A 10,831-nucleotide genomic window follows, 5' to 3' on the forward strand; every position below is an offset into this window, starting at 1 on the left:
CTGGCAGGCGTGTTCTTTACCACTAATGAAACCTAGGAAGCCTCATTTATTGTCTCTCTTTTCTTTCAGCCTAATTATTTCATCCATGGTATTGTGTGTACCAGTAACTCATGCCTTGTTTATTGCTGATAGTGTTTCACTGTATGGATAGCTGCCATAATTTGTTTACCCATTTGCCTGTTGATGGAACTTTGGCTTTTTTCCAACTTCTGATTGTTACCAATATAGCTGCTTTTAACAGTTTTGTACAAGTCCTTGTATCGACATACACTTTCATTTTCTCTTGGGTAAACACCTAGAGTGGAGTGGTTGGGTCATATGGCCAGTGTATGATTAAGTTTACAAAACTTAATCTATTTTCCAAAATAGATGTACCATTTTACATTATCAACAGAAGAGTATGAAGTTCCATTTCTTCCACATTCTGGACAATATTTACTGTGAATAAACACAGTAAAAATTTTTTTAGGAAAGTCATTAGGGCCAAAAAAACCATTTCCATCATTCATCCTACTCATGAGAGATAACACTATCAAAAGGCCATGTTTGTAGATTTCCAGAAGTTTGCTCTCATAAGAGAATATAAAAAAGAAGTAATTGAAAAATGCACTTTTCTCTGTCTTCACTGCTTTTTAAAAAAGTGTTTTTAAAATAGATTTTCTTAGGGAATAGATCAGATTCTATCTTGTAAGAATTTTAAGTATTACAGTATTTGTCTGTGATGTGGTAACAAAGACTATAGAAGTTTCCACTAGCTCTCCTTCTTCCTGTACCCCCAGGGCAGTAGAAAATAATTCAACACTAACATTACAGGCCTTCAGTGCAGTTCAGTTGCTCAGTCCTGTCCGACTCTTTGCCCCCCATGGACTGCAGCACACCAGGACTCCCTGTCCAACTCCCAGAGTTTACTCAAACTCATGCCCATTGAGTCGGTGATACCATCCAACCATCTCATCCTCTGTCGTCACCTTCTCCTCCCACCTTCAATCTTTCCCAGCATCAGGGTCTTTTCAAATGAGTCAGTTCTTTGCATCTGGTGGCCAAGGTATTGGAGTTTCAGCTTCAGCATCAGTTCTTCCAATGAATATTCAGGACTGATTTCCTTTAGGATGGACTGGTTGGATCTCTTTGCTGTCCAAGGGACTCTCAAGAGTCTTCTCCAACACCACAGTTCAAAAGCATCAATTCTTTGGTGCTCAGCTTTCTTTATAGTCCAACTTTCACATCCATACATGACTATTGGAAAGACCATAGCTTTGACTAGACGGACCTTTGTTGGCAAAGTAATGTCTGCTTTCTAATATTCTGTCTAGATTGGTCATAACTTTACAGGCCTTAAGAGCCTTAAATGAGTTAACAACAAACAAACAAAAGGGAGGGGAAGGAGTGTCATTCCTCATGACATTATATCTGACAATTATTCTTTTATTTCAAGAGAGCTATAGAGAGAGCTGGTAGAAAAAGTAGGTAAAGAGCATCAATAATCATAGTAGACTCTTAGGATCACAGAACACCCAGTATGTGCTCCCTGGGGCTCTCTCTGTGCACATTCCCGTTCATTAGGTCTGTGGAGAGTAACCTGCTTTCTTCAGTGTAGACACAAGCTCCACAACAGGGATTACTGAAAGGTCTGAAACTAGGGGAAAGGAATCCAGATGACATTTCTTGGGCTCTCTGGGGAAGCACCACCCAACTCCCTTCAGCTGCACACCAGGGTGATTTCCAAGACCTCTGTCACTCTCCGCCCCCAGGTTCACTTCCTCTTCCCGGTATTCCACTCCAGAAATGATCCTTGGACTCAGCCACCAGGTAACGTCAGCTCCTTTTTATGTTATCTACGGAGAGTGGGTTTTCTTAACGAGTCTTTGTAACACTGACACCCTCTTAGAATCTATAGGTCTAACTTCTTTGTGTGAGCCCACAGAAGATGCAACCCAAATTCATACTAAAATTGTCCAGTCCTCTATCTTCCAAGTGTCTCAAGCGCAAATGACATTAGCATCAGGCCAGTCTGTAACCTCAGCCTTTGTTTTCCTATCCCTGAAAATGTAACGGGGTAATTCCTACATCCTAGGGTTTATTCACGTATTCCCTCATATGTTCAGCCGTCCCTTCCTTCGTGAGTTTCACCAGCCACTCATCTGTACACTCATTCATTCAGTTCATCAAGTACCTAGTCCGTGCCAACCACCATTCTAGTGTGCTAATTCGCAGGGAGTAACGTCCCTCGAGGCGGTAGATACTCTGATGCTCTAAGCAGTTACTGCTTTTATACGAGTTTTTACCCTCAGTGGTCATTTCTCCACAAACCATCAATTACTTAAATTACAACGGCAAGATACGGACCAGAGTTTCTTGGCACAGACGTTCCGAAATGCCTTTCCTTTTTGGAACATATTCAGGAAGCAAGAAAGTCCTCCTTCATACCAGATGGTTCTCTGAGCTGGCTCCATGAGGCCTCGAGGTTCCTGGAAACGTTTCCTGCCCAGAGAATCCAGAAGACTTGCAACGTATTTCTGGGCTGGAATTGCGAACCGAGTTCTGATTCTGCCCAGTACCGTTCAGTCTCTGTCCTTACCCTTAACAGTTCTAGGCTTCAGTTTTCCCAACTGAAAACCAGGTGCTAGGCTCCTAACTGGCTGTGGCATGCATGGTAAGCAAGTCCCTTAGCCTTTCCGGTGCTGTTCCGAAAAGCGAGGGTTCGTCCACACTGAAGTTCTAGGGTGAGCGGTGTGCGCCGCAAGCTTGGGCGCGCACCCCAGATAAGAGGGCGCTGAAGTACAGGCAGCGAATGCACCGAGCCCAACCCTGCCTTCCTAAGCATCATGAGACTTACTAGAAAATGAAACTGAAAACGGGGAAGCCTGTTTCTAACCTGCCCGGGCCTAGTTCGCTCGGAGACTTGTGACGGCCCGGCGGGCAGGCTTCCGATTGGCTGCCTGAGTGCGGACTATAAAGGCGAGCGCCGAACCCAGCCGCTCACTCCGCCACCGCGCAGCTGCTGCAAGGATGGCTCGCTTCGTGGCCTTGGTCCTTCTCGGGCTGCTGTCGCTGTCTGGACTGGACGCCATCCAGCGTGAGTGTCCTCTCCTCTCTCCCCTCTTCCGCCAGCCCGTCCTGTCCCGATCACACCCACTTGGCACCCTGGGCACTAACTCTGTCTACCCCGGTCCCGCTCCCAAGTTTTCCTTCCCAGCTCGGTGGAGGAGCACCCGGCTTCGTCTCGGGCGGTGGAAGCGGCGGGGAGTGGGGAGCGGGTGCGACCCCAGGTCGCCAGCTTCCCCGGGATGTGGGGAGGGAGCCCCTGGCTCGCCCGGACGGTACCGCGTGGGTCGGGACGGAGTTCCTGGGTGCGGATGTGGTTCAGGGCGGGCGAGGTGGGGGAGGGATTCTCTTCCGCTGGTTCGCGGGGCTCTGGCTGCCCCCGCGCATCTCTGGAGTGGGGGGCGGGCTGGCGGGTCCCAGAGGGCAGGGTTGCGGGCTGCGAACGGGTGGAGACAACGCGTGGGCTTTGGGGGAGTCGCCGCCAGCGTATGTCGGCCAGCTGGCATCCTGAGGGCCTGGAGCTTCCAGCAGGAGCCGGGCAGGTTCACCTGCCCCTCTGTACTTTTCCCCAAATAAGGGACCAAACCAGAATGAGGAATTTTCTGGCGACTTTCGTGGAATGCCTTGATTCTCGTCGTTAATTCTCTTGTTCTCCTTACACTTCGCTTTTAATAATAATCATAGAGGTCCCCGTTGACAGCTGTCTGTCCCGCGCTCTGTGCTGCGTCATTTAATTGTGAAAGGGGTCTGCGATGTAAATACGGTGCCTATCATCAGTTCAGTTAAGTTCAGTCACTCAGTTCGTGTCCCACTTTTTGCGATCACATGAACCGCAGCAAGCCAGGCCTCCCTGTCCATCACCAACTCACCAACTCCCGGAGTCTACGCTAACCCTAACCCTTGAGTCTGTGATGCCATCAAAGCATCTCATCCTCTGTCGTCCCCTTCTCCTCTCGCGCTCTATCTTTCCCAGCAGCATGGTCTTTTCAAATGAGTCAGCTCTTCCCATCAGGTGGCCAAAGTATTGGAGTTTAGCTTCAACATCAGTCCTACCAATGAACACCCAGGACTGATCTCCTTTAGAATGGACTGGTTGGATGTCCTTGCAGTCCAAGGGACTCTCAAGGGCCTTCTCCAACACTACAAGTCAAAACCATCAATTCTTTGGCGCTCAGCTTTCTTTATGGTCCAACTCTCACATCCATACATGACTACTGAAAAAACCATGGCCTTGACTTAGACGGACCTTTGTTGACAAAGTAATGTCTCTGCTTTTTAATATGCTGTGTACGTTGGTCATAAAGGAAGGAAAGTATGACCAGCCTGGAGAGCCTATCATCAGGATGTCAGAAATGAGGAAATGGAGGCTGAAAAGTTGAAATAAGTTAACCCCGCAGGGGATCAGTGGCAGACAGTAGAACCTGATCAGAGCCTTGGCCGGGTGGTGCGCCCCTAGGGTAGTCACAGGTGCTTTTTTCACAATCTTCTGGGGTGAGATTCTAGGGAGCAAGCTGGGTGGGTATGGGCTGTGGCCTTTGTTCACAAAGGGCTTCCTCCTTTGGCTCCTTGCCTGGTTCTTTCCAATATGAAGTGTGTCTCTACTTTCAGTTTTGAGTAAGTGAAGGTTTATCAGTCAGAAAGGTTGTAAAACTAGGGCTGAATAATCAACACACTTACCCAGGTTGTCAGGGACACTGTGTTTAGACACCTTCTAAGTACACTGAAGCTCGGATTTCTCTTTCATGTGAAAATGGAATTTAAAATTTATTTGCCAAAAAAACACATGATATCTGTATTATCACTATTACTGCTATTTTGTTGTGGCTATAGAATTCTTTCAAAAAATAACAAGCAGACACTAAAAAGTATGTTCATTAGAAAATTTCCAAGAGAATATATGCTTGGAAAATACACGGGGGATTTCTAGAAGACATACAAAAAACATGTAAGTGTGATTCGCTTTGCGGGGGGTGGGGGGTGGTGGTGTCTATTTTCAGCTCTTTCCCTGTGTAGGTTTTATTTCAGTCTGGGTGTAAATTAAGTTTTCAGTTAAACTACAGAAGCTAAAATAACTCTCCCCAAAATGCAGAAGCAGTAAGTGGCTGAAGCCAGATTCAAACCCAGACCTGTTGGATATACCTCCTACTTTCGGAAATTACTATTGTGATACCCTTGCAAACCCGCCCCCTGCACAAACCTGCCTAGCTCCCTCTAAGGGAGGATTCCAGGTGGGATGAACCTGTGCTCTCAATACTGTAGTATGTATTATGGTCTAGTTATTAGATCCGCCTGCAATGCGGGAGACCTGGGTTCGATCCCTGGGTTGGAAAGATCCCCTGGAAAAGAGAAAGGCTACCCACTCCAGTATTCTGGCCTGGAGAATTCCGTGGACTCTATAATCCATGGGGTTGCAAGGAGTCGGACATGACTGAGCAACTTAACTGTTACTTATTAGAAGCTCAAATGTAAAGAGGTTCTGATTTATCTTCACTTTGAACGATGGGAAAATACCAGGGGTTCATAGTATTTCCAGTCCAGCTCTTAGTGGGACTAGGGATCTTTTCTTTGATGATTGGATGATTCTACAGAGATATATCCAGTCACAGTGGCCTGGACTCCTCCTTCTCTGTACCTCCTGGACATAGAGGATGAACTGACCTTTGTAATCATGTCCCCTGAGTGTATTTGTATTTGGATTATATACATATATTTATATCAGTCTGTAAATTTAGTAGCATTAACAATTCACTTAGAAAAATATATATAGCTTATAATATTTTCTTCCACATTCTCATGGAGGGTCTAAACATGCATCTCATTTTGGAATCCACCTGTCCTGTAGCAATATGTAATATTCTCAACCTGGCAGAGTATGGAAGTCACTTGACCATGCTCATTAAAAATGCAGATTCCACTGTCACATGCATGACTCCACTTGGTCCTAATGGAGAGTATGATGTTTCCCGTTTGCCACAGTCCTCCCTCTTCCCTGTTGTTCTTACCCAGCCCAACCCACTCGTCTGAGGTGTTTTCCAGCCCCTGTAGGTGCTTCACTTTTGTTTCTTTGTTGTCTGGCTCCTGAAATCAGGTGCACATTCAGATAGAGATTTGTCATATACACTCTAGACATGATGAACAGGTTGTGTTCTGTAGAAATATACTTTGGGTTGACTCTGTTAGGAACCTGAGCAAGCAGGTAACAGTAGTTACACCTGCCATTTACCAAGCAGCTGCGCTGTGCAGGGCTCTGTGCTAGGCACCTATTGAGAAGTCTGGTGGGTGTGCATCTAGACAAGAGACCAGGAAGAAAGAAGTCAATGTGAGGCAAATAGTTGACGGGGCTGAAACAGGGTATAATCAGGGAGTGTTTTGATGTGGCCACTCTGGAGGGTGTGTGACGTGAGAAATGAAGCTCGATCAGTAGACTGGGGCCAAATCATGTAGACTCTTGAGTGATATAGATTCTGTGTGCTGAGGAGCCATGAAGCCTTCTTGAGAGCCTCCACACACAAGTCTTAAAAGATACAGCACAATGTCCATTGACAGAAAAAGATGTTACTAGAAATCTGCTAGAAAAAGCCTGGAAGACATGTGCAGGGGAATTATGTTGGAAAGATACTAAGTCGTGGTGTATCCCACAAACTGGAGGTGGCCTTTTGCAAAAATGGAAGGTCATTTGGCCCGAGGGAAGGTGGAATTGGGAGAAATGGGGGATCCAATATAAACATTTGGTGCCTGATGTAGCTTTAGACCGAGGTAGCCCCAAGTGGAATACTCTGCAATTTCATCTGTCTTTCCCTGCTGCTCCTCAGGTCCTCCAAAGATTCAAGTGTACTCAAGACACCCACCAGAAGATGGAAAGCCAAATTACCTGAACTGCTATGTGTATGGGTTCCATCCACCCCAGATTGAAATCGATTTGCTGAAGAATGGGGAGAAGATTAAATCGGAGCAGTCAGACCTGTCTTTCAGCAAGGACTGGTCTTTCTACCTGCTGTCCCACGCTGAGTTCACTCCCAACAGCAAGGATCAGTACAGCTGCCGAGTGAAACACGTTACTTTGGAACAACCCCGGATAGTTAAGTGGGGTAAGTTTTCAAGTTCTTTGGTTAACCACTGACAGTTGTATCTGAGCACAGCTGCGGCATATAGCTGCTTTGATATAAAAACATCTGCATACTGGGATTATCAGGGAATGTTATTAAACCTCTGCGTAGTGGCACCCTCTGAGAGAGCTGGGCACAGTGTGGTCGCTGAGAACAGTGGCTTCCCTGCAGTGAGAGCGGGGAGCAGTAGCACGTGCACAGGCACTCCCAAGGCTTCTTCCCTGTGGCCTCCTTGGCTCTCCTGACAGCCTCGGGCACACCCAGGACCAAGGAGGGTCTCCGGAAGGCACGGGGCTTGTGTGCAAGCCCTGCTATGGTAGGGCCCTCCAACCCTGGCATCCTCCAGTTCTCTGGATGGCTTGGGATCTCAGGCTGGTAGGAAAGGTCTAGGTTTTTCTTCACAGGCTCTTCTGCCATCTTTGTTTATAACAATTTTAGACTTCTGTAGTACGCAGTATTTCTGAAGTCAAACTTAACTGTTTCCTTTCTCCGTTTTCTTTTCCATAGATCGAGACCTGTAAGCAGCACCATCGAGGTGGGTTTCTAACCTTATTGTAATATCAGTATCCTGGGGACCATTACAGACAGCTCTAATATGATAAGCCTCACAGTCTGGAAGACATTAATCAGGGTAACAATTCAGCAGGCAGAGAAGAATCCCATGGGGTCGCATTCCCTGCCCCTGGGAGCAGGGGAGATGAGGAAGGCTGTAGTCCTGGGTGTGGCTTTCCCAGCATCACTAACGCTCTAAAGGGAGGACAGAGGAGCTGCAGGTGTGGGGTTACAGGCAGAGGCAGCTGTTACCCACAGCACCTGCAAGTGTTTGCTCTCCTGCCATTTCCATGTTGGGCATCTCTGGGCCTTCAAAGGTGAACTGTCCCTCCCTTTGCGTGGCAGCTCTTTGCTAGATAGCCTGAAGAGAAGAGTGACATGGTTCTGCACAGACACCATTCCTAAGTGTCTGGGCACTGTAGTTGGGTCTTGAAGCTCCCAGTCCAATAGAGGAGAGAGGTGGAAACAAGATTGTTGTAACTCAATGTAAAGACACTGTAACAGATGTATTGCAGCTCTAGCACCTAACTCTAGCAGCATGAAACAGGGAGGGATTGGACTTCTCTGCCACTTCAGGTGGAGGCCAGAGGCAGATAATCCAGCTTTTCTGGGAAATTTTATTACTCAGTGTATCTTGGCATGGAAAACCTATTCAAATTTCCTATTGCACTGTAGGACAGGGAGGTTAATTTGCAAGAGCATCAGAGAGTTTGGCTGACCTGCCCAGTGTCACACAGTTACTAAGTGGTGTGGTTAGGATGTGAATCTAACACCAGTATCCTTTTCTTTAATGTTGTTAGTGAACCAGTGGGATAAACTAGTAGGTTATGCTCTTTTAATTTATTTGGAAAATCACCTGCAGCTACTACTGTTACCAAGAATGATTTATATACAGCACAAGTTAGATAAGTTTGGTGGTGCCATCTGTTATCTAAATAAAATAAATGTATTTGATAATAACCCTTTTTTTCTTTTTTTTCCCCAGGTTTGAAGATGCCTCATTTGGGTTGGACTAATTCCAAATTCTGTTTTCTTGCTTTTTAATACTGATAGACTTTTATGCTTTGTGCACATAAATAAGAAATTGTATTGATGTTACCACAAACATCTTCTTTTAATTCTCTTTGTGCCTGGTTTCCCTGTAGTGTGGTCTGTGTTGGCAGTAAGCTGCAGTGGAGGTGCTATGCTGGCATCTTAGAGGTGTGGAGGGAAGAACTCTGACGTCCAACATCAACATCTTGGTCAAGTAAAGTCTTCAGGGTGTTTTGCGCACAAATTGTAGTCAGATAGCTATGCATGTTTAGAGTAAATCTCCAATTTGTAATTTTCCTTAGAATTTTGCAAAATGTTGTGACAGATATTTGTCAGAATTATTGGAAATATGTTATGGTGGATGGCATTTTTTCATATAAAATTATATTTAGTTCTGTTGAGACATGGCTAAGCCTATTTTCATTTTATTTTGTTTTACTAATTAAAATGTGGTAAAACTTGATGTGTATAGTACTTATTTTTAACTCCTCTTCTAATGCCTTCGTTCAAACAGGGAAGTGGTCTTCAGATATCATTTGGAGAAGAATGTAAACTCTTGATGTGTAGGGTTTTGCTCACAGTGAAAGGAGCATCAACAATTTGCATTTTACAAATGAGGAACAACCTCCCTAAGAAGTTAAATAAGTAAAGGGTCTGTGGTCTGCTGGGAGATCTCGCTTCTGTCTTTTAACCAGAATTCTGTTCCCTGGGCTAAGGAATGAGGAATGTGCAGACTCTCAGAGGGAGCAGAAGTATCTGGAGGATTTTTTAGTAAGCGATATATCCCAGTGAAAAATACTAGACTTAAAAACCTCATAAGGCATAAATGAGGCATAGTTTATACTTGATGATCAGGTTTGTACATTTTTAAAAACTTGATGGTGAATTTGAGTTAGTGCTAGGTTCTGACAAGGTGAATAAAACTCAATACTGCTCTCAAATTGCCTTAGTGGAGGTGGAGACATGCACTTAAATAGTTAAAATACTTCCTGATAAGCAGTATAGCATAGTTATGTCCAAAGAACTAGGTGATAGGAGAATGTGTTCAGGGAATAAAAAACTTCTGGTAGATTGTACAGTAGTTCTGATTTATTTCTTAAGGAACTCCTATATTGTTTTCCATAGTGATTGCTAATTTACATTCTCATCAACTATGTACCAGGGTTCCCTTTCTCTAATATTTATCTATCTTTCTGACTGACTAACTTTCAATATGCAAAAACACAAACTTTAGGTAAGTGTTAGGGAGCCATTTGCTTGTGCTGAGTTTTCCTGGGTGGTGGTTCTTCCAGTTAAATGGGGCCTGAGTTAAGGAGGTAAAGTGGTGAGATGTATAGAGGTGTGACAGGTGTGGATAACGCCAAACGGTGGTGCAAGGATGAAACGTGCACCCTGGATGCACGTTAGAATTGTAGGGTAAGGGAGTTAGAGAAGGCAGGGTTTGGAAAAAGAATGAGACCGGCACTTTACAGGAACAGATCACCTTTAAGGAGGCAAGAAGGGGCAGCAGTCAGATTAGTGAGCTGCTGCCCTAACCCAAGAAAAAAGTAAGTATATATAGGCATATACGTGGAAAGCTCCTGTCCCTTAAGGGGCCTGTTCTCCAAGGTTGTTCAGAGTAGTTTTCTCTTAAGTGGCTGGGGCAAGGAATTTTGGAGATCGGCCAGAGGCTGGACCAGCTGGGAGCTGGGTGTAATCAGCCTTAAAGTCCATTTTTTTCTTCAGGTGAGAGGGTTGTTTGTTTTGCATAGAATGGTGGGGAGGACCTGGAGGGGAGTTTTAATTCCTGGCTATTTTGAGCTATGTAACTTTCCTTCAAGAATTACCTATGAAACTTAAATAAAAAATACCAGCTCTAAAAATTAAAGCCTATTAAAAAAACCCACCACCTTCCCAAGCACCAATCCAGACCAACTAAATCACAATCTGTAAGTATGGAGCCCACATATCAGTAGTAGTATTTGCTTTTTTGCAGTTAAAGCCTTATTTTTTTTACAGCAGTTTCGGGATCTCAGCAGCACTGAGGGGAAAGTGCAGATATTTCCCTTACACCTCGCACCCACACACGCGTAGCCACTATCAACATCCCCCACCAG

At 45.1% G+C, this 10,831-nt stretch overlaps 1 protein-coding gene across 1 annotated transcript; it reads left to right on the plus strand.

The window, feature by feature from the left end:
- Positions 1 to 2,967: 2,967 nt before the first annotated feature.
- On the plus strand, positions 2,968 to 9,198 carry LOC133255119 (beta-2-microglobulin). The gene is made up of 4 exons (XM_061429723.1): positions 2,968 to 3,076; positions 6,858 to 7,133; positions 7,659 to 7,686; positions 8,689 to 9,198. The coding sequence occupies exons 1-3, from the start codon at positions 3,010 to 3,012 to the stop codon at positions 7,670 to 7,672; spliced, it is 357 nt and encodes a 118-aa protein (XP_061285707.1). The 5' UTR covers positions 2,968 to 3,009; the 3' UTR covers positions 7,673 to 7,686; positions 8,689 to 9,198.
- Positions 9,199 to 10,831: the final 1,633 nt, after the last annotated feature.

The sequence above is a fragment of the Bos javanicus genome, chromosome 10 (assembly GCF_032452875.1).
Source record: "Bos javanicus breed banteng chromosome 10, ARS-OSU_banteng_1.0, whole genome shotgun sequence".
Classification (NCBI taxonomy): domain Eukaryota; kingdom Metazoa; phylum Chordata; class Mammalia; order Artiodactyla; family Bovidae; genus Bos; species Bos javanicus.

Bases quoted from the DNA above. Each gene is read 5' to 3' on its own strand.
- LOC133255119 (XM_061429723.1), top strand. From the start codon at position 3,010: ATGGCTCGCTTCGTGGCCTTGGTCCTTCTCGGGCTGCTGTCGCTGTCT. The intron at 3,077-6,857 runs GTGAGTGTCCTC...GCTGCTCCTCAG, and splicing joins TGGACTGGACGCCATCCAGC to GTCCTCCAAAGATTCAAGTG.